Raw genomic sequence first — 23,792 nt, forward strand, 5'->3', positions numbered from 1 at the left:
TGTCTTCCTCCTTGGCAGGTGGAATGCCTCAGGCATGTGAGCATAGGCCCAATTATTCAAACAGTCATTGGTCTCCCATCAGCACCTCAGTGGGCTAATCCACCAAGGCAGAGTCTTATTAACCCTTAGCTTGCCATTTCTACTTATAAAAAGCAGAGTGAGCCGGGCACAGTGGCTCACGCCTGTAATCCCAGCACTTTGGGAGGCCGACGTGGGCAGATCATGAGATCAGGAGATCGAGACCATCCTAGTTAACATGGTAAAATCCTGTCTCTACTGAAAAATACAAAAAATTAGCCAGGATGGTGGCACACGCCTGTAGTCCCAGCTACTCAGGAGGCTAGGCAGGGGAATTGCTTGAACCTGGGAGGCAGAGGTTGTGGTGAGCCGAGATCGCACCACTGCAGTCTAGCCTGGCCACAGAGCGAGACTTCGTCTCAAAAATAATTAAAAAAAAAAAAAGGCAGAGTGACTGGATCAGTCCCATTAACACTAAGGTAGCAGGTTTGGTTCTCTAGCCTCAGAGTATTAGGCCTTAAAATTCTTAATAACTCTTTATATGCAAAATATTCTGTTCGTACACATTTTCTATTTTTATTTATTTATTGTTTGAGACGGAGTCTCACTCAGTCACCCAGGCTGGAGTGCCGTGGCGCAGTCTCGGCTCACTGTAACCTCCAGCTCCCGGATTCAATCAATTCTCCTGCCTCAGTCTCCCGAGTAGCTGGGATTACGGGCATGTGCCACCATGCGCAGCTAATTTTTGTATTTTTAGTAGAGACGAGGTTTCGCCATGTTGGCCAGGCTGGTCTCGAACCCCTGACGTTAGGTGATCACCCACCTCAGGCTCCCAAAGTGCTAGGATTACAGGTGTGAACCACTGTGCCCAACCCACACTTTTTATTTTTAAGGTTATGAACTTAAGTCATTCAGAAAGTGAAATAAAAATATACAATTTATTACCTTAAAATTTTCTTTCCAACTTTAATGTTAACATTAGTCTTTTGTTCTTTTAGGGACTATGATTTTACTCAATGTTTTTGAAATTTGTTTAGGTATTATTATTAAGGGTTTGAAATTCTGACAGATTCGATGTGTATTACTAATCTTTTTTTTTTTTTTTTTTTTTGAGGCAGAGTCTCTATCACCCAGGCTGGAGTACAGTGGCACAATCTCAGCTCACTGCAACCTCTGGCCTCTTGGGTTCAAGTGATTCCTGTGCCTCAGCCCTGAAGTAGCTGGGATTACAGGTGTGCACCACCACACTCAGCTAATTTTTTTTTTTAATTTATTTTTATTTTTATTTTTAGTAGAGACCGTGTTTTGCCATGTTGGCCAGGCTGGTCTCAAACTCCTGACCTCAAGTGATCTGCCCACCTTGGCCTCCCAGGGTGCTGGAATTACAGGTCTGAGCCACTGTACCTGGACTGTAATTACTCATCTTAATGAATCTCTTGGGTTTTAATAAAAGTACTAAGCTAAAATTTTTAAAGAAACGTTTAGGATAATGTAACTTATTTTAGCCACTCTTAACATAATTTTTAGGTGTTTCTATGTGGTATATACCCACAAAATCATAAATTTAAAATTAAGATGAACTGAACATTAAGGAGTGGTAACTCACTGTCATCGTTTTCTCTGATGCTTTCTCCTTCTGACAAAGCAACAGAGTTAGTACCCACAGATGATATCTCTGTCTTTACTTAATTTTAATGTCTTAGACTTGTCTCTATCTCTAAATGCCTACAAGGTGTATCTGTTTTGCTAAAGCATTAGCACATTTTATAATGGGTCCTCCTTCTCTATCATTGCAGCATCCTTACTTGACTTCTTTTTCCTTCTCTTATCTATATAGTCTTGAAAGCTTAGAATAAATCCTTTTGGGCATCCTTCGCTCCCTAGCCACTTCTTTCTTTTAAAATGACTGTGTAAAAAAATTTAATTTTTTGAAAGTGATTTTGATGGTGTTTCAAACCAGCCTGAAGGAAACACTAACAATCTGGAAGAAATTGAAAAATTTAAAAAGATAAGACATTTGAATTATAAGGTTTGGAAGGAAATTGTTGTTTTTTATTTTATTTATTTATTTATTTATTTTTTTGGAGACAGGGTCTCACTCTGTCACCCAGGCTGGAGTGCAGTGATGTGATCATAACTCACACAGCCTCAAACTCCTGGGCTCAAGCAATCCTTCCACCTTAGCCTCTGGAGTGGCTGGGACTATGTAGGTACACGTCACTATGCCTGGCTCTTTTTTTTGTAGAGATAAGGTCTCGCCATGTTGCCCAGGCTGATCTTGAAGTGATCCACCTGCCTCAGCCTCTCAAAGTGCTGGGATTATGGGTGTGAGCCACTGTGCCCAGCTGATACCATTTTTAACCTCACTCAGGTATCTCACACATGCTACTTTTTCTTCCTGGAATGTTCTTTCCTCCATGTTTTACTAAGCTAATTCTTCCTTTGATTCCTAGATTGTAATTTATTTTCATAGAGTGGCTTTTCCTGACCTTCATATCTGAAAATACATATATGCTCACACACTATTATGTATCTTTCTCTTCCTAGCACTTACTTTTTTTGTTTGTTTGTTATTGTTTTAAGAGAAGAGTTTCACTGTTACCCAGGCTGGAGTACAGTGGCAATCATAGCCCACTGAAGCCCTGAACTCTAGGGCATAAGCGATTCTCCTGTCTCAGCCCCCTAGAGTAGCTGGGACTACAGACATTTGTTGTTTTTAGATACTGGGTCTCACTGTGTTGTCCAGGCTGGTCTTGAACTCATGTCCTCAAGAGATCCTTCCACCTTGGCCTCCCAAAGTGCTGACAAGTGTGAGCCACACCATGCCCAGCCACAGTGCTTACTTTATAACTGGATGTTTGTGTTTCTGTTTTTTAATGTCAGTCTCCCCTGTCCAACTATAAACTCCTTGGGGTCAGGATTCACATCTGTTTGTTTCACCTTTAAATATAGCTTATATAGCTTCTAGAACTGGTCTTGGAATGTCCTAGGCACTATGAAATGAATGATTGATACTTGAGTTTGGAGACGTTAGTCTGGCTTATAGAACATACCATTTTCCTAAAACTTAAAAACTTTTTTAGGCCAGATGCATTGGCTCATGGCTATAATCCCAGCACTTTGGGAGGCTGAGGTGGGTGGATCACCTGAGGTTAAGAGTTTGAGACCAGCCTGGCCAGCATGGAGAAACCCCGTCTCTACTAAAAATACAAAAACTAGCTGGGTGTGGTGGCACAGGCCTGTAATCACAGCTCCTCAGGAGGCTGAGGGAGGAGAATCACTTGGACCCAGGAGGCAGATGTTGCAATGAACTGAGATTGCACCACTGCATCCAGCCTAAGCAACAGAGCAAGACTCTGTCTCAAAAAAACCAAACCTTTTTATACTTTTCACAACAGTATCTTTAAATGTTTTGAAACAATAGAATGAGAATTTTAAGACTGCATCCAGCCTAAAAAATCTTTTAAATTGTAGAAGTAATTTGGATCTTTGTTTTTACAGAAAAGACAATACAAAGGTATAGAAGATCTTTCTTCACCATTTCCCTAATGTCATTCCCAAAAGATAATTACTGATATCAATTTTGTTTACATTGTACCAAATATTTTCAAGGCATGTATAGATTATATGTTTTTAAATAACAAGTTGGAAGATATTGGTAGACATGCAGATTACTGACACGAAATAATACTGTCGTTACCATTCCTCTGCTTAGATTTTCGTATTTTGCATATTTCTTCAGAATAAATTTCTAAAATGTAATTGCTAAAGAGTGTACATATTTTGAATTTTGATAGCTACTTCCAAATTGCCTCGCCAAAGAGTTTTAGAAACTAGTTTTTAAAAAACATACTTGTGGGTTTTATGGTTAGAAAAGTAACATAATGCTTATTATAGACAATTTGACAAATACAGAAAAGCACCGGCTGGACACAGTGGCTTACACCTGTAATCCCAGCACTTTGGGAGACCAAGGTAGGAGAATCGCTTGAGCCTGGTAGTTTGAAACCAGCCTGAGTAATAGCAAGACCCCATTTCAACACAACAACAACAATAACAACAAATTTGCTGAGTGTGGTGGCATGTGTCTGTAGTCCCAGCTACTCAGGAGGCTGAGGTAGGAAGACTTCTTGAGCCCAGGAGGTTGTGGCATTGAGACTACAATGAGCCATGATCACTACTACACTGCACTCCAGCTGGGCCACAGAGCAAGACCCTGTCTCAAAAAATAAAAAATAAAAATAAAATAAAAAAAGGAAAGTCCCCCCGCCCCCCAACACACACACACCAAAAAAAAAAAAAATCACTTATTTTATTACCTGGTGGTAAACTTTCCTATCCTTTTAGTCTTTTTTCTGTGCACATAAAAATAATTATTAAGACTTGAATCATACTATTCAAACTGCTTTGTGATGTACTGTTTTAAAATAACATTGTAATTAGTGGTATTTTAAAATATGTTCTACTTAGCTATACTATATTCTAAGTATATTCTAACTATATTCTAAGATGTTTGGACATCCAGATTATTTCTAATACTTAGCTCTTGTAAGTAGCACTGGTATGCATATCTTCATACTTATCCATATTTTTTACATTTCTCAGTGATTTTCAAGTACACACTCTTAGAAGTGGATTTGCAAGGTCAGAGTCTGAGAATTTAATGCTTTTCATATATACAGCCAAATTGCTTTCCAGAAAAGTTTCAAGTTACACATCTTTTTTTTTTTTTTTTTTTGAGACGGAGTTTCGCTCTTGTTACCCAGGCTGGAGTGCAATGGCGCGATCTTGGCTCACCGCAACCTCTGCCTCCTAGGTTCAGGCAATTCTTCTGTCTCAGGCTCCTGAGTAGCTGGGATTACAGGCATACGCTACCATGCCCAGCTAACTTTTTGTATTTTTAGTAGGGACGGGGTTTCACCTTGTTGACCAGGATGGTCTTGATCTCTTGACCTCGTGATCCACCTGCCTCGGCCTCCCAAAGTGCTGGCATTACAGGCTTGAGCCACCACGCCCGGCCTTCAAGTTACATCTTACTAGAAATCTTAGAATACCTATTTTTTCTAGAATCTGAGCGTTAAAGAAAAATTACCAGTTTATTTAGAAATTAAGTTTTAAAAGTAACAATATAAGAAAAAAGAGATAAAGCTATGGCCTGGAATGGAAAATGGATGTTGAGACAGCATTATGTCTAATTAAGTTGTATTCTTACTCCTTATATTGTTCATTTAATAAATGCCCTTTATTCTCTTTATTTAGTTTTTCTTTTTCTATATGTTACTGTTTTCGTTTTTTGTATCTGTAATGCCATTTTATTCAACTTACCTATATCTTTTCACCTAGAGACCAAATGAGAGGGTTGACAGTGTAGCCGAAAAACCAAGGGAAGATCCAGTACTAAAAGAGGAAGCCCCGGTAAGTTGTTTTACTGAATACTGTCTAATCACATATGGTGGAAGAAGGTGAAACATAATGATTGAATTGCAACACATTTTATTATGGTACTGTGCTTCTTAATTTCAGAAATTATATTGAAATAAATCTTGGAGCTAGTTTGAGAGGTGGATATTTTCAGTGAATTATTTTCCGTTTCAAAACTATGACCTATTTTTTTTTTTAATTGATCATGTGTATTCTTAACATGCCTTGTTAATAATTTGGCAACAGAGGCCAGACCCAGTGGCTTACGGCTGTAATCCCAGCACTTCAGGAGGCTGAGGCGGATGGATCACAAGGTCAAGAGATTGAGACCATCCTGGCTAACATGGTGAAACCCAATCTCTGCTAAAATACAAAAATTAGCTGGGCGTGGTGGTGTGCGCCTGTAGTTCTAGCTACTCAGGAGAATTGCTTGAACCCAGGAGGCGGAGGTTGCAGTGAGCTGAGATCGCACCACTGCACTCCAGCCTGGTGGCTGGCAACAGAGCGAGACTGTCTGAAAAAAAAATTTTTATTTGCCAACAGAAACCATCAGTCCTATTTTCAGTATTTGGGGTAGGGCTTATTAATATTTTTCCTCCTTCCGTTTTGCTAGTTTTAGATAGGAGGTATGAGAGAAAAGTATAATTGAAGATAAATTTACATTGTTAGCATTTTTAATATATTGTATACATAGTTTCTTTTTTTTTATTTTCTGATGAAGTTTTTGACCCTTCCCTATATCAGTAAAGTGTAATTGAAGATAAATTTATATTGTTAGCATTTTTAATGTACTTTATACATAGTTTCTTTTTTTGAATTTCTGATGAAGTTTTTGATCCTTTCCTGTAGGTTCAGCCAATATTATCTTCTGTTCCAACAACAGAAGTGTCCACTGGTGTTAAGTTTCAGGTTGGTGATCTTGTGTGGTCCAAGGTGGGAACCTATCCTTGGTGGCCTTGTATGGTTTCAAGTGATCCCCAGCTTGAGGTTCATACCAAAATTAACACAAGAGGTAAGAAAAGGTATAAACAGATGTTAAGTAAAAGGTTGGAAATAAAAGTGTCTTTTAAATGTTGTATGTGAATAATGTAACATATAATCTGATACAAAAGTGTGCATGTCTGTATCAGTTTTGTGGGTTTTTGTTTTGCTTTGCTTTGTTTTGAGACTGAGTTTTTTCTCTGTCACCCAGGCTGGGGTGCAAAGGCGTGATCTTCGGTCACTGCAGCCTCTGCCTCCTGGGTTCAAGCAGTTCTCCTGCCTCAGCCTCCGGGGTAGTTGGGATTACAGGCGTGTGCCACTAGTCTCAACTATTTTTTGTATTTTTAGTAGAGACCAGGTTTCACCATGTTGGCCAGGCTGGTCTCGTTCTCTTGACCTCAGGTGATCCACCTGCCTTGGCCACCCAAAGTGGTAAGATTACAGGCGTGAACCACTGCACCTGGCCTCTGTATCAGTTTTCAAAACCAGTGAAATACTGATGGTCATCTTAACTGGCAGAGTGCCTCTATGGCTAATGCAGTCCTTGTTTCCCTTATGACATCCTACATTTGCTTATAATTTTTTTTACACTTGCTTTTTTTTAAAGACCTGAATCTGACTGAAAATATGACCTCACGTTTCCTAAAGAAACTGTATGGATAAGTTATCAGATGTTTATATGAGCTTAATAAGCATTTGGGCCAAGCCTTCTTTGAACATTTTTATTTTGTCGTTGACTGCTATGGATAGTAATTTTTCACCCAGACAAATTTTGTAGGATGGTTTTTTTTCCTCTACACTCCATTCTTAAATCTGTAAGTCTACTGGGGCATCCCTATAAATTTGATATGACATAGAATTGTAGCCTGAAGCTAGCTATGTAATATAGAATCCTACCTTAAGAATGCTAATAAAAATTAAGAAAGACATATTCTAACTTCTTTCTACTCCTTTTCTGGGATTCGACCAAAGAGTGATGTGGATTAGATTGCTGAGATTCTCGCATTTGCAATGAACTTGCTTAGTAGCCAAAGAAAGGTTTGAGCTTAGAAATTATTTCTGGGTGTTAACTTTGTGAATTGACTTTTGTCATGTTTAGAGTTCCTCATTGTTTGTGACAAGTTTGTACCTGTTTCTTTTACTTTAAACTGTCTGTCTTGGTCCTTGTTCACTCTTGTGAAGGGAAAAACAGTCTATTTATGTCTGGCAAGGCAGATATGCGACCGGATCAACAATATCTGTAATTCTTGTGCTCCATTATCAAGAATCTCTCCCAGTGTAGAAGGCCACCTGGCTCGACCATGTTTCATCTTGTCAATGTGACCTGCTGATTAAAGGCTAAGAGAGAGGGTATATCAGAGAGGCAGAAGTGAAAAACCAACATTATTGGCTGTCTGCTTTAGTGCAAGGTCTTGTATTCAGCAGTTATCTTACATATTTTCTTATACAATCCTCATAGCAGCAACACAATGAAATAGGTACTATTATTATCCCTTGTTTCAAATAAGTAAATAGAATCTCAAAGAAATCTTAATTTCATAACCTGTCCTCTTAAACACTGTCTTATATTACAGGGAAAGCAATTAAATTCACCCAGTCATCATTTACAGAGGTTGGGGGAGGCAGTCTTATTATAGTTCCTTCGTTTATATAAGAAGGGTATTGGACTAGTCATCTCTGAATTACCCTGTCCCTCTCATAATCTATGGTTATATGAGTGGGAAGAGACAAGACAAGGATTTTCCAAGAAGGCCGTGCTTTCTTAAATAAAACAATTGATGTTCACATCTGGGCCTCCAGAGCTCTCTAAGAAATTACATCATGTCAGAACTGTGGCTCTTCAGTTCTCTCTCCTGAGGAAAGCATACTGTTGAGCTTATATAAAGAGTTTCATATTCAATTACTTTATGAAAACCTGCTGATTTCAGCTTTTTTCAAGATACAAATGAAAGCACAATTATGTCTCATCTGTATTTCAAAGGAAGTATTTACATTTAATTTTTGTAATTAACCTAATCTTAGCTGATCTCCGTGCCTCCTGCCTGTAATCCCAGCACTTTGGGAGGCCGAGGTGGGTGGATCACCTGAGGTTTGGAGTTTAAGACCAGCCTGGCCAATGCTGTGAAACCCTATCTCTACTAAAAATACAAAAATTAGCCAGGTGTCATGGTGCACACCTGTAATCCCAGCTACTGAGGAGACTGAGACAGGAGAATCACTTGAACCCAGGAGATGGAGGTTGCAGTGAGCCAAGATTGCACCACTGCACTCCAGTCTGGGTGACAGAGTGAGACTCGGACTCAAAAAAAAAAAAATTTATCTAGCCTGGTACCCCCTAGGCAGTCTCCTACTTTAGTGCACTGTATCAGTGCACCCAATATTGCATTCCCCCAGATAAATAATATGAGTTTCTAACTTCTTTCCCCATCTTTTCTACTCCTGCTTGCCTCCTCAGTAGAAGAAGTTGGTGTGGGAACTGGCTGAACAGTTTATGCCCCTTTAGCAGGAAACCTAGCACAGGCAGGAGCCTCTGTGGATCTGACCATCTTCTCATTCCCCTTAGCAGGTGCTTCTTCTATTTTAGGGGCCATTAATTTTATTACCACAATTATTAACATAAAACCCCCAGCCATATCCCAGTATCAGACACCCCTTTTTGTCTGATCAGTCCTCATTACAGCTGTCCTTCTGCTTCTTTCCCTCCCAGTCCTAGCCACGGGCATTGCTATACTATTGACCGACCATAATCTCAACACAACTTTTTTCGACCCTTCTGGTGGGGGTGACCCTATCTTGTACCATCATATATTCTGATTCTTTGGTCCCCCTGAAGTCTGTATCCTTATCCTACCAGGCTTTGGGATAATCTCTCACATGGTAACATATTATTCCGGAAAAAAAGGAACCATTTGTGTACATGGGCATAGTGTGAGCCATGATATCAGTTGGCTTCCTAACGGTTTATTGTATGAGCTCACCATACAGTAGGAATAGACGTAGACACACAAGCATACTTCACCTCTGCTACCATAATTATTGCTATCCCTACTGGTGTCAAGATCTTCAGCTGATTAGCTACATTGCACAGTGGTAACATCAAATGATCTCCTGCAACATTCTGAGCCCTAGATTTCATTTTCCTTTTCACAGTAGGGGGTTTAACAGGCATCATACTAGCTAACTCATCCTTAGATATTGTCTTACAAGACACATATTGTAGCCCATTTCTACTACGTCCTATCAATAAGAGAGGTATTTGCTATTATGGGAGGCTTTGTCCACTGATTCCCCCTATTTTCAGGCTACAAAATAAGACCTATGATAAAATCTACTTCACCATTATATTCATAGGTATTAATTTAACCTTTTTTCCACAGCTCTTCCTTGGCCTATCCAGTATGCCTTGACATCACTCGAATTATCCTGATGCACATATCACATGAAATATCATCTCATCTGTAGGCTCATTTATCTCATAGCAGTTATACTAATAATCTTTATGATCTGAGAAGTCATTACTTTAAAACAAAAATTACTAACAATTGATTTTACGGCTTTCCACTATTCGAAGAGCCAACCTACGTGAAAACTAAGTGAGAAAGGAAGGAATCAAACCTCCAGAAACTGGTTTCAAGCCAATCCCATAACCTCTATGACTCTTTCTCAATAAGATATTAGGAAAATTATTACATAACTTTGCCAAAGTTAAAGGGTAAACACTATATATCTTAATGGTTCATCCAGTACAATTAGGCCTTTAAGATGCTACATCCCCTGTTATAGAAGAATTACTCACTTTCCATGACCACGCTTTTATAATTATTTATCTAATTAGTTCCCTAATCCTGTGTATTATTTCTCTAATACAACAAAATTAACTCATATGAGTACCGTAGATGCCCAACAACCCCGACAAGAAACCAATTTTGTTTATATTACTATCAGAGGTCTGAAATTTTAGGTTAAAAAATGTGTATTTTGATAAAAATTTAAATTGTTCTATTTTCTATAGCGGTTTAAAAAACTTTAATGAAATACAATTTTTATTTCATAAAATTTACCGTTCCTTTTTTTTTGAGTTGGAATCTCACACTGTCGCCCAGGCTGTAGTGCATTTGCATAATCTTGGCTCACTGCAACCTCTGCCTCCCGGGTTCAAGCGAATGACCTGCCTCAGCCTCCCCAAGTAGCTGGGATTACAGGCGCCCACTACCATGCCTGGCGTGTGTGTGTGCGCGCGTGCGTGTGTGTGCGCGCTTCTAACCTCACCATCTGCCCACCTTAGCCTCTCAAAGTGCTGGGATTACAGGCCTGAGCCACTGTGCCTGGCCAATTTACCCTTTTTTACTTTTTTGAGACAGAGGCTTGCTCTGTCATCAGGCTGGAATGCAGTGGCGCAATCTCGGCTCACTGCAACCTCTGCCTCCTGCCTGTTCAAGTGATTCTCCTGCCTCAGCCTCCCAAGTAGCTGGGAGGCACCCACCACCACGCCCAGCTAATTTTTCTATTTTTTTAGTAGAGACGGGGTTTCACCATGTTGGCCAGGGTGAAAAATACCTAGTGCAAGATCCTTGATCACATGTCTGCATATCATAACAATGTCAAACTCAATCTCTTGACCCTGTGATCCGCCCTCAACGGCCTCCCAAAGTGCTGGAATTATAACCATGAGCTACCGCGCCCGGCCCTATTCACCCTTTTAAAATGTGCACTTGATTGATTTAAAAAATCTATACATTCACAGAGTTGTGCAACCATCACCACAATGTATTTTAGAAAGTGTTCATCACCCCAAAAAAATCCTGTATCTATTAGCAGTCACCCCTATTTCCACCCACTAAGCAGCTAGTAACTACTTTCTGTCTCTGTAGGCTTCATTCACTTACCATAATGTTTTTGAGGTTCATCCATGTTTTAGCATGGTATCAGTGCTTTATTCCTTTTTATTGCCAAATCGTGTTCCATTTATGGCTATATAGTATAGTTTTAAATGCAGTAGTTTTTTTTTTTCTGACAGTTTTTCTTTTTTCAGTTTTTCTGAAAATCAAAAACACAGCCTAAAAATTTTATTGTGTTCCACCCATGATGCCTATTAAGCATTTTATGCTGCTTATTTTTTTAATAGCATGTAATACCACATGTATACATGGGAGATATCTAGAGAAATGAGTGAATCTCCTGTGTTGCTTTCTATCTAAGCAACTTTGTGAAATTTATCTTCATCATATATAGTAATCACTGGTTTCCATATTGTTATTAGTTAGTATTTTTATTAGATTCTTAGGATTGGAAAATGTACTTAATAGTTTTTCTTTTTTTCTTTTTTCTTTTTTTTTTTTTTTTGAGACGGAGTTTCGCTCTTGTTACCCAGGCTGGAGTGTAATGGCACGATCTCGGCTCACCGCAACCTCCGCCTCCTGGGTTCAGGCAATTCTCCTGCCTCAGCCTCCTGAGTAGCTGGGATTACAGGCACGCGCCACCATGCCCAGCTAATTTTTTTGTATTTTTAGTAGAGACGGGATTTCACCATGTTGACCAGGATGGTCTCGATCTCTCGACCTCGTGATCCACCCGCCTCGGCCTCCCAAAGTGCTGGGATTACAGGCTTGAGCCACTGTGCCCGGCACTTAATAGTTTTTCACACATAAAGATGTGACAATTCTTTATAAGAGCATGTTGAAAGATGTTTGGATCACAGTTCTATTTTAAGTTGTATTTCATTATTTAGGTCTCAATAAAAATGTAGCTCTTCAGTCAGAGACAGATGTGCTTGTTTCTTTACTTTTCAGGCCTTTAGCTTCTTATTTCAGTCTTATTTTATAGTTTTCCATGTATCAGGAAGCAAAGTGCTAACAAATAGGCAAAATGTTTGTCTTGTTTCTTCTCTAGTAAATGATTTAATGGAGGAAGAAATTGAAAATACAGATTAAAATGAAATTGTGTAATCTATAAATTTCAGTTTTTATGTTAAGTCCTTTGGGATTATCTGTTTATAGCTGAAGAAATAACATTGATGTTTGAAAACATCATGTACTATGTTTTTTTAATCCCAATACCTGTACCCACTACCCTGTCCATGAAGTTCCCCTATTAGTTTAGGTTATATCCACCCCCCCCCAAAAAAAATCTTTGGATTTCAGAAAAATCTTCCTTGATTAATTTATAATTAGATTTGTGCTTGGGTCTTTATTCTCAGATGAGATGATGTGGAAATCTGAGTTCACTGTTGCCTTTCTCTTCTACCTAATTACCTTAAAAAGATCAGTTTCTGCATTTCTCCATTGATCTAATATGTTTTCTCTAGAACAGCATTTTTCAGACTATTTTTAAGATCAGTTTTTATTTTTTCAATTTTTAGTCTGCTATAAATTAATACCTCTGTAAAATGCAACCAAACTTAATTGTTTTTAAAAAAATGAATGCCCTTCCAGTGAAAAAATACTTGATCATGTGTCTAGGTATCATAACAATGTCATATTGTTGTCAGAGCTTCTCAATGCCAACTCAACTTCTCTACTTAGTCACAGACTGGCTTGTGGGTCAAACAACTTTCAGAGTAGTAGCATTGCCCTTAATCAGAAGTTCTCAGATGTTTTGGTCCCAGGACCCCTTTTACTCCTAAAATTTGAAGACTCAAAAAGGCTTTTGTTTATGTGGGTTATATCTAATGTTATTTAAATTTAGAAATTAAAACTGAGATGCCAGGTGCAGTGGCTCACGCCTGTAATTCTAACACTTTGGGAGGCTGAGACAAGAGGATTGCTTGATCCCAGAAGGTCAAGACCAGCCTGGGCAACATAGCAAGACCCCATCTCAGTTAAAAAAAAGTTAAAGCTGATAAAATTTCAAAATATTTATTAATTTATTGAAAAATAAGAACCTATCATAGGCTGAGGCCAGTGGCTCATTCCTGTAATCTCAGTGCTTTGGGAGGCTGAGGCAGGAGGATCACTTGAAGCCAAGAGTTTGGGACCAGCCTGAGCAACATAGTAAGACTCCCATCTCTTCCAAAAAAAAAAAAATTATTAATAAACTGAGCATGGTGACATGTGCCTATAAGTCTTGCCTGCTCAAGAGACTAAGGCACAGAATTGCCGGAGCCCAGGAGTTTGAGGCTGCAGTGAGCTAGGATCATGCCATTGCAGTCCAGCCTGGGCCACAGAGTGAAAGAAACCATGTCTCTAAAAACAGGAACCACTAACATGCTATCATTAATTATATTTTTATGAAAAATGACTATTTTGTTAAAAAAAATTAATGAGAAGAAAGTTGTTTTACATTTTTGTAAATCTCCTTTTTTTTTTTTCGAGACAGGGTCTTGCTCTGTCACTAAGTCTGGAGTCCAGTGGTGCAGTCACTTAATTATTTGTAATGACTTTTACAGTAGCTATTAGTTCTATAACTGGTAGATATTGTAATATATCTTTGGACAGTCAGAACGTACAAGTTTTAATGGGAGAACATGGTATGTTCTGAACATTTCAGTCAGAACATACAAGTTTTAATTGAAGAACTTGGGTTAGAGTCCCATCTTTGGCAAAATAGTTATGGATGCTCATGTTCTGAAATGGTTAATAAGAATGCTCATGTTCTGAAATGGTTAATAAGAATTTTTACTTACAGGTGCACGAGAATATCATGTCCAGTTTTTTAGCAACCAGCCAGAGAGGGCATGGGTTCATGAAAAACGGGTACGGGAGTATAAAGGTCATAAACAGTATGAAGAATTACTGGCTGAGGCAACCAAACAAGCCAGCAATCACTCTGAGAAACAAAAGGTAACTAACATATTAATATTATTTACCTAGTATGGTTTTTTTTTTTTTTTTTTTTTTTTTGAGACAGAGTTTCGCTCTTGTTACCCAGGCTGGAGTGCAATGGCACGATCTCGGCTCACCGCAACCTCGGCCTCCTGGGTTCAGGCAATTCTCCTGCCTCAGCCTCCTGAGTAGCTGGGATTACAGGCATGCGCTACCATGCCCAGCTAATTTTTGTATTTTTAGTAGAGACAGGGTTTCACCTTGTTGACCAGGATGGTCTCGATCTCTTGACCTCGTGATCCACCCGCCTCAGCCTCCCAAAGTGCTGGGATTACAGGCGTGAGCCACTGCGCCCGGCATAGTATGGTTTTTAAAGAATTTAGTAACTTAGAAGAATTTTTCATGCTTGAATTCAATTACTAGAATCCTTTTTTAAAACCCCTTTAAGCTCAGTTTTAATCATAATGGTAAATGTCTAATAAGTTTTTAAGTACACCAGTGAGTTTTATATGTCATATAAACAATATGTAGTATTATTAAAAACTTTAGCTACTTGCTTAATACAATATTGGCTTCTATTGTGAGTTTCATTAATGTGCATAAGTGTAGTAGATGCTAGTGAAATGTGGATTTTGCCAGGGATTTTTACTCTTTTTTCTATTTCAGCATCTTTCCATAATTTCTTTTCATTCTTATTTAACAAAATTGTTTTATGAAAGTGAAGTTTTAAAAATATTTAGTGAGTACCTACCAAACAGCTATTGTTTTAAGCATTATATATATATACTCATTTATTATTCATAACAACCTATAGGAGGTAGATACTATTATTCCCCTTTTCACAGATGAAGAAATTGAGGTATAGCTTATGTAACTGGTTTAACCGAGATCACACAAGTGATGGAATCAGGAAATATATTTGATGTGGTGGTGGATATTTTAGAATTTTGACATGAACTCTTGGTAATCTGGTTCAGATTTTAAACTCAAGTAATTTTAGTGTGGGTCTCTGATTTAGAAATTTGTCATTTTTTACACTTGAAAAACTAAATTTTATCACAGAATTTTAATTAATTTTATGAGACACATTTTACAGATTTATATATCAGTATTTGACATATACTGTCTGATAGTTTTAACTAATATCATCAGTCCAGCCACATGGATAATTCCTAATTGCTTTGGCCACCTCACACATCTTTATTCAAAGTATTTTTACCTCTCTTGCCAATCTAAAGTCTTCTGATCAACTCTGGACCTAGAGACCTATGGAAACTCTAATTGAGGTCTACCTCTTTTTCTGATCAATGCCTCTTTCCTTTGTCTTGTCAACTTTTCATTTGTTCCTTGGAGCTCTGTCTTTTCACTTCATTCTGTCCCTGCTTGCATTGTGATTCAGACTCTGCTAGTAGCTTTGTTGTGATCTCTTTAGCACCCCTGATTTGCCCTCTACCCTAGATGTGGGGGAGAAATGGGAGTTTCAGGCTATCATTTTTATTGTTAGTATTTTTATTAGCCACTGAAAATAATCATTTCTGTAATCATTTTTCTCTTCTCCTTCCTTATCACTAGCTTTTTATGTGTATGTGAGGAGAAGGATGTCTCCCTCTTTGGGGGCCTTGTCCAGCAGAGTGATCAGCAAAGGAATGCTATAAAGGAGAGTAGATCCTCATGTTACCTAATAACTATTTATCAGAATTATGGAGATAGAACATTCCACTTGTTTGACCAAAGAACCTGAAGATATTTATGTAGACCTGAAAAGATAACAGGATCACATGGGAAAATGCATATCGATTTTAATGTATTTATTAGAGTAAAGCATGTCTGATAATCTCTTATCTTTTTTAAAGATTCGGAAACCCCGACCTCAGAGAGAGCGTGCTCAGTGGGATATTGGCATTGCCCATGCAGAGAAAGCATTGAAAATGACTCGAGAAGAAAGAATAGAACAGTATACTTTTATCTATATTGATAAACAGCCTGAAGAGGCTTTATCCCAAGCAAAAAAGAATGTTGCCTCCAAAACTGAAGTTAAAAAAACTCGACGACCAAGATCTGTGCTGAATACTCAACCAGAACAGACCAATGCAGGGGAGGTGGCCTCCTCACTCTCAAGTACTGAAATTCGGAGACATAGCCAGAGGCGGCACACAAGTGCGGAAGAGGAAGAGCCACCTCCTGTTAAAATAGCCTGGAAAACTGCGGCAGCAAGGAAATCCTTACCAGCTTCCATTACGATGCACAAAGGGAGCCTGGATTTGCAGAAGTGTAACATGTCTCCAGTTGTGAAAATTGAACAAGTGTTTGCTCTTCAGAATGCTACAGGGGATGGGAAATTTATTGATCAATTTGTTTATTCAACAAAGGTACCTCTTTTCGTGGCATTTTTTGGGGGATGGTATTTTAAAAGTGGCTAATGTTGGCATTTAAAAAACAACCTTGGCAACATTTAAATACCCTTTCTACCCACTGAATTTGAAATGTACAGTCGTTGTATTCTTTGGGCAAAAAAGACAGGCAAAAAAGGCTATGTTTTTCTTCTTTTCTTCCTCCTCCTTTTGTGATATTCCCATCTGTAGTAGATTAGTCTTTAGCTGTGCAGCCAAAATTGAGCTTAGCTCCCTAAAATCATGGAAAAAAACTGGGCACTTTGCCTGTTTCTAGTTTGTGTAGTTAGCTTTTCTTAGTTGCAAAGTGTGCTTCTTATTAAAATCATTTTTGTTAATTATATGACCATTGTTATAAAAGCCACTGTAATAGTTGTACCTGCTGAGCTGTTTGGTTCTACCAGCAATTTTGTTAGATTCTTACTGGCTTGGGATATCTAACTGCATTTCACAGAAATCCCAGAACTTTGTTTGTTCTGTAACAATTAGCTGTGGCAGTAACTTGGGTAATGGGCTAAAAACAGCCTCTACAAACTATGTGCCTTCATCAGTTTGTTCTGGGCCTCCATTTAGGGCACTATGCTTCAGCTTGAAGACTTTAAAACTCTTCCATAATATTGGTAGTATTTATTCCATGTACCTCTTCACTACCATCCAATCCCATACCACAGTGTCGAGTTTGGGATTTTGATTTAGTTCCTTTTCATTCATGTGTATGAAAGAAGTCTATGCTTATTTTTCTCTAATATAGTCATATACAGTATAATTAGTTAAACACAGGTATGCTTCATTAGTAATACATCTTCCTAGAGAAACATTAAGGATGCTCTTTTAACTGGGTCTGCCTATGAGTTCAGCTGATTTCAGTTAAGGCCAAGCTACCTAGAAAAACATGAGTTGCAGTCTTCACTTGGTTATCTTGATAGCAAATGAATATTTTTCATCTTTCAAATAGCAAATGAGTATGTTGCATCTTTTTTGAGTACAAATTGGTGTTATTTTTGGAGCTAGTTTTACTGCTTCTGGATGTACAAGTCAAACTTTGTCACCACCACCTCGAAGAATGCTATTTAAAGGAATTCAAGATAAAACATCTTTCAAAATGAAGGCTTTAAAAATACGTGTGTGTGTGTGTGTGTGTGTGTGTGTGTGTTTATTTTTAAGAGATGAGGTGTGTATTTATTTTTAAGAGATGAGGTCTTACTCTGTGGCCCAACCTGGAGTACAGTAGTCGATCATAGCTCACTGAAGCCCCAGGGGATCTTCTGCCTTGGCCTCCCACAGCACTGAAATTACAGGCATGAGCCATTGTGTGCCTGGCCTTTTAAAAACTGTTCGTACAGACAGGGTCTTAGGCTGGTATCAAACTCCTGCCCTCAAGATGTTCTCCTGCCTCAGCCTCCCAAAGTGTTGAGATTACAGGCAGGAGCTACGGTGCCTGGCCATATATGTTTATTTATAAATCACTTCTTTGCTTCTATTGCATTGCATTAAGAATACCTAAAATGAGACCTAAGTTATTTATACCTGCCTTCTTTCTGCTCCAGATTACTTAGTAGGTTACATTTTGGTCACCATGAGTGATGTATTTCTGTATCTAGGAATATTCCTGTCTGTTAAGAAAGGTTGGCATTTTTTTCTGTGTAATAGAGCACTTTACTAAATGAAAATGACTTGGAGTTCTCTTACTGTGATATGTATAAAGACCAGAACATACTTTGTTTTGATAGAATATTGAGTGATACAGGTGTATTTTTTTTAGTAATGTTTATCACCTGGACTTAGACAAATACTCTTCCTTGCGTGATCTTATCATGCTTTTTAAAATATATATTGGACTTAGCTGGGCATGGTGGCATGCACTTGTAGTTTCAGCTACTCAGGGAGGCTGAGGCAGGAAAACTGCCTGAACCCAGGAGGCAGAGGTTGCAGTGAGCCAAGACTGCACCACTGCAGACCAGCCTGGGCGACAGAGGGAGACTCCATTTCCAAAAAAAAAAACAAAATGTTTTTTAATTTAAAAAAAAATACCTTGGTCACTTAATCAAATTTGTTCTAATAAAAGCTAAGATAATAACTTAATTGCAATCAAAGATCCTATAAAATTTATGCAAATTACCATCATTTGAAGCCATCTTTATAAGCCCATGATGCCACTTGCCTGGTAATCACCTGTTTTGTTGTTTTTTCTTTTGCCTTATTTTAAAGGGAATTGGTAACAAAACAGAAATAAGTGTCAGGGGGCAAGACAGGCTTATAATTTCTACACCAAACCAGAGAAATGAAAAGCCAACGCAGAGTATATCATCTCCTGAAGCAACATCTGGTTCTACAGGTTGGTATGAGTGAAGAGTATATATAGGTCAATTTTGAGAAGTCATTGTTCTATTCTGCTGTAATATGGTAGCTGTGTTCCTAAGAAACTCTCAGTTATCAAAAGCAAATTATATTTAAAAACCAAATAATAAAAGCAGTTATTTTAATAGGAAAGAATGGGCTAGGGGCTATAGAATTTTATTCATAGCAAGTTATTTTTTGTACAAGAATTTAATAAGAGGGTTCTATAATTAAAAGTGTATACCTATAAAAATCTATACATATCTGAGTAAATACACCATTGATTATCTCTTTTTGCATAATAACAGCTTTACTTTTCCCACTCTGTTAACACACACGTACTATTTTCTCCTTTACCTCTGTTGGAAACAAATTGGCAGATGTCAGAGCTCTTGTCATTATTTCTAGATTAGTGCTAGATACGAGTAGCAGAGCCTAATTATCTGAATGCAACCTGTTTTCTGATTAACAGACACCATGAATTGAAAATCAAGCCATGTTATTCTTGCTTAAAGGAGAAATGACTGTATTCAGTAAGATGGTGCCTTTGGAATGTTTAATTTTTTTTCTTTTCTTTTCTTTTCTTTTTTTTTTTTTTTTTTTTTTTTTGAGTCAGGGTCTCACTCTGTCATACAGAGTGGAGTACAGTGGTACGATCATGGCTCACTGCAGCCTCAACCTCCCAGGCTCAGGTGATCATCCCACCTTAGCCTCCCAGGTAGCTGGGACCGCAAGCACATACCACCATACCCAGCTAAGCTTTTGTATTTTTTGTAGAGATGAGGTCTTGCCATGTTGGCCAGGCTGGTCTCAAACTCCTGGGCTCAAGTGATCCACCCACCTCAGCCTCCCAGTGTGCTGGGATTATAGCCATGAGCCACTGCACCCAGCCAACATAAATTTTTTTTTTTTTTTTTGAGACTAACTTACTAAGGATTTTAGAGTTTTAGTTGTATGTCTGGTGGGTTTGGTTTATATAACAGCATTATATCAGTATTTCTGTAATACTTCTTGCTTCAGATAGCTGTCAAGAAAAGAGTTAAGTATTAACTAGCTTGTTCATTTGGAATATTAGTTTAGGAGAAGGGAGTCTGTTTGATTTCTTTCTTTCTTTTTTTTTTTTTTTTTTTTTTGAGGTAGAGTCTATCCCTGTCACTCAGGCTGGAGTGCAATGGCACAGTCTTGGCTTACTGCAATCACTGCCTCCTGGGTTCAGGTGATTCTCCTGCCTCAGCCTCCCAAGGCGATTACAGTCGCCTGCCACTGTGCCTGGCTAATTTTTGTATTTTTAGTAGAGTCGTGATTTTACCATATTGACCAGGCTGGTCTTGAACTTCTGACCTTGTGATCCGCCTGCTTTGGCCTCCCAAAGTGCTGGGATTACAGGCGTGAGCCACTGCACCTGGCCTCATTTTTGTTCTTTAATTTTTTTTTTTTTTGAATCTAAGAATCGAGTATAGTAGAAAAAAAAGATAAACTGTTTTCTGAACATACTTATTGACCTGTATATGCTTCCTCCCCCACCCCTACACTGACCAATTCTCCATCACCAGCTGGGTGTCCTATGATCCAATTCAATTCTCACACTGTCTCCCTGGTGTTAGAGTCTGATCCCTCAGGTTAAGGGCTCACCCCTATAAGACCGTCCCCACTTCAGATGCCAGTTGCAAGTCTGGGACTCCAGAACTTCTGACTGACCAGCTATAAATTGAAGGTTCTCATAACTCCCCTCCTTGGTTTAGTCATTTGCTAGAGCATCTCACAGAACTCGGAAGCCCTTCCTTACATTACTGGTTCATGATAAAGGCTATGGATGGCAAAGGATACAGATTAAGAGCCAGCTGGAAGAGATGCACAGGGCAAGATACATGGAAAGGCCTATGGAGCTTCCATGTCCTCTCTTGCCATGCCCCCCTACAGGCACCTTCATGTGTTTAGCAACCTGGAGTTTCTCCAAATTCTGTAGCTCAGGGATTTTTATGAAGACTTCATCATGTAGGCATGATCAATTATTAACTCAGTCTTCAGCCCCTCTCCCCTTCTTGGATGATGAGGGGGGTGGAGATTAAAGCATCTAATCATGGCATGGTCTTTCTTGTGACCTAGCAGTTCACCAAGAGTTGCCTCTTTAGAACAGAAAACACTGGCCTTACCCAGGAAATTCCAAGGGATTAGGAGCTCTGTGCCAGGAACCAGGGGCAGAGATCAAATATATATTTCTTATGTCACAGTATCACAGTGACCAAGTAATTTTCTAGATGGATCAAAGTCTTAAGACCTGAAGTAGTAATTGTGAATCAATAGTAACTCAGGCAAACTGGTGACTGACTGGCATAAAGGATAAATATTTTTGTAAGGGAAATATTTAAGATTTGAATTATTATAATAGCAAAATAAAAACAACCACTGTTCACAAAGGTACTTGGGCTAGCTTTTTTTTTATTTTAAGATAATGGGAGCTGCAGGACAGGGAGAGGTAATGCCGGTAGAGATGGGATACATGTTGGATGGGGCATTTTGTTTTATTTTACTTTATTTTATTTTATTTTATTTTATTTTGAGACGGAGTTTCACTCTTGTTACCCAGGCTGGAGTGCAATGGCACGATCTCGACTCACCACAACCTCCGCCTCCTGGGTTCAGGCAATTCTCCTGCCTCAGCCTCCTTAGTAGCTGGGATTACAGGCACACACCACCATGCCCAGCTAATTTTTTGTATTTTTAGTAGAGACGGGGTTTCACCATGTTGACCAGGATGGTCTCGATCTCTTGACCTCGTGATCCACCCGCCTCGGCCTCCCAAAGTGCTGGGATTACAGGCTTGAGCCACTGTGCCCGGCCGGCATTTTATTTTTAACAGCCTTTTTTTTTTTTTTCCTTGAGACGGAGTCTTGCTCTGTTGCCCAGGCTGTAGTACAGTGGCACGATCTCAGCTCACGGCAACCTCCACCTCCTGGGTTCAAGTAATTCTCCTGCCTCAGTCTCCCACATAGCTGGGACTACAGGTGTGTGTCACCATGCCCAGCTATTTTTACATTTTTAGTAGAGACAGGGTTTCACCATATTGGCCAAGGTGGTCTCCAACTCCTGACCTCATGATCTGCCTGCCTCAGCCTCCTAAAGTGACTGGGATTACAGGCATGAGCCACCACACCTGGCCTAAACAGCCTTTTTCAGTATGGAATTGGGAAAGAAAGTTGAGTTAAAGGAGGGCATGAATAGCAAAGTCCAGTGCTACATTTGCAACTTGTATCATTTCAAAATACTTTATAAAAAGATTAACTTACAATGTCAAAGGAATGAGTAGATAGAAGATTTCACATTAGTCATAATTGAGAATTATGTTCCTTTTCTTTGAATATTAAAAGAATCTTTCGACCTCCATAACTTTCCATAATTAGGTACGTCAGTTTTGTTACCTCTTTATACTAAATAATAAGTAATTTGTCTGAATTTAAGTGGGGGATCTTTATTTGACATCAGCATTTTCCTAAGGAGAAAGTAAATTCTTCCTGTATCAGACTGATCTTAACTCAAATAAAAGAATAGGCTTTTATTTTGGATGCAGCTTGTTTTTCTTCTTCCTCTCAGTTACTGAAATTTTGTTTTTTGTTCTGTTTTTTGAGACAGAGTCTTGCACACTAGTTGGATTGCAGTGGTATGATCATAGCTCATTGTAACCTTAAACTCCTGGGCTCCTGCAATCCTCCTGCCTCAGGCTCGTGGAGTAGTAGAGACTATTGGTGCTGGCCACCATGCTTGACTAATTTATTTTATTTTTATTTTTTATAGAGATGGGGTCTCACCTTGTTCTCCAGGCTGGTCTCGAATTCCTGGGCTCAAGCGATCCTCCCGTCTTGCCCTCCTGAAGTTCTGGGATTGCAGGCATGAGTCACTGTGCCCAGCCTGAACATTTTCTTTTTATGTACTTTTTTCATTGTAAGATTTAAGTTCTGCTGTGAATTTTTCCTTTTTTTTTTTTTCTTATTTAAGTGGAAGGTTATACTTCCTTATATCCAGAAAAAGGCAGTATTGCTCTTTGCTTAAGCAGCCACTTAGAATTTAAGTTGTAAATTAAAATGGAAAACTAAATTTAGGGCCAGGCGTGGTGGCTTGAGCCTTTAATCCCAACACTTCGGGAGGCCAAGGTGGGCAGATCATGAGGTCAGGAGTTTGAGGCCAGCCTAGCCAACGTGGTGAAACCCTGTCTCTACAAAGGTACACACAAAAAAAATTAGCCGGCGATGGTGGTGCCCACCTGTAATCCCAGCTACTTGGGAGCCTGAGGCAGGAGAATTGCTTGAACCCGGGAGGCAGAGGTTGCAGTGAGCCAAGATGGCACCATTGCACTCCAGCCTGGGCAACAGGGCAAGACTCTTTCTCAAGAAAGAAAAAAAGAAAAGAAAACTTAATTTAGGGACTGGTGCTCTAAAGCTTTGATCTTGGTTGAAGTTTGGTTACCAGCTGTGATTGATAAGCATACTTTGTCTTTTTAAATGACCATTTTGCTTTTGGTGAAAATAACTTCAGTAGTTGAAAAGTCAGAATAGAGACTTGTTCATCCTTGAGAAACCAATTACATCATCTCAGCTGGTGTTAACTGCTTGAGGACATTCTTGAGCCTTTTCTTAGTAAATTTCAGGGATACATAAAATGTGTGGCACTGTCACATTTTTGTCATTTGAAGAATTGTACTTGTATTCACACTAGTTTTCAAAGCTGTTTTCCAAACCCAGAAATGCTCACCTCCTCTTTCTTAGAACATGAATATAATACTCTTCAGTGGTTTTAAATGTACGTGTTGTTTGGGTAATTTTGAGAATAATTTTTAAAAATCATGTTGCTTTATCCTCTGTAAGACAGTAAATCAAATCTTATCTGTTCT

At 38.8% G+C, this 23,792-nt stretch overlaps 1 protein-coding gene across 12 annotated transcripts in view; it reads left to right on the plus strand.

The window, feature by feature from the left end:
- NSD3 (nuclear receptor binding SET domain protein 3) overlaps positions 1-23,792 on the plus strand; it is a 122,431-nt gene that overhangs the window by 40,087 nt on the left and 58,552 nt on the right. For all 12 annotated transcript variants that reach the window (XM_074383857.1, XM_074383858.1, XM_074383856.1 and 9 more), the window contains 5 exons: positions 5,362-5,433; positions 6,289-6,451; positions 14,044-14,198; positions 16,034-16,549; positions 18,779-18,905. In XM_074383857.1, coding sequence (XP_074239958.1) covers positions 5,362-5,433; positions 6,289-6,451; positions 14,044-14,198; positions 16,034-16,549; positions 18,779-18,905 — 1,033 coding nt within the window. The remainder of the gene's footprint in view (positions 1-5,361; positions 5,434-6,288; positions 6,452-14,043; positions 14,199-16,033; positions 16,550-18,778; positions 18,906-23,792) is intronic.

Source organism: Saimiri boliviensis, chromosome 13 (assembly GCF_048565385.1).
Source record: "Saimiri boliviensis isolate mSaiBol1 chromosome 13, mSaiBol1.pri, whole genome shotgun sequence".
NCBI lineage: Eukaryota > Metazoa > Chordata > Mammalia > Primates > Cebidae > Saimiri > Saimiri boliviensis.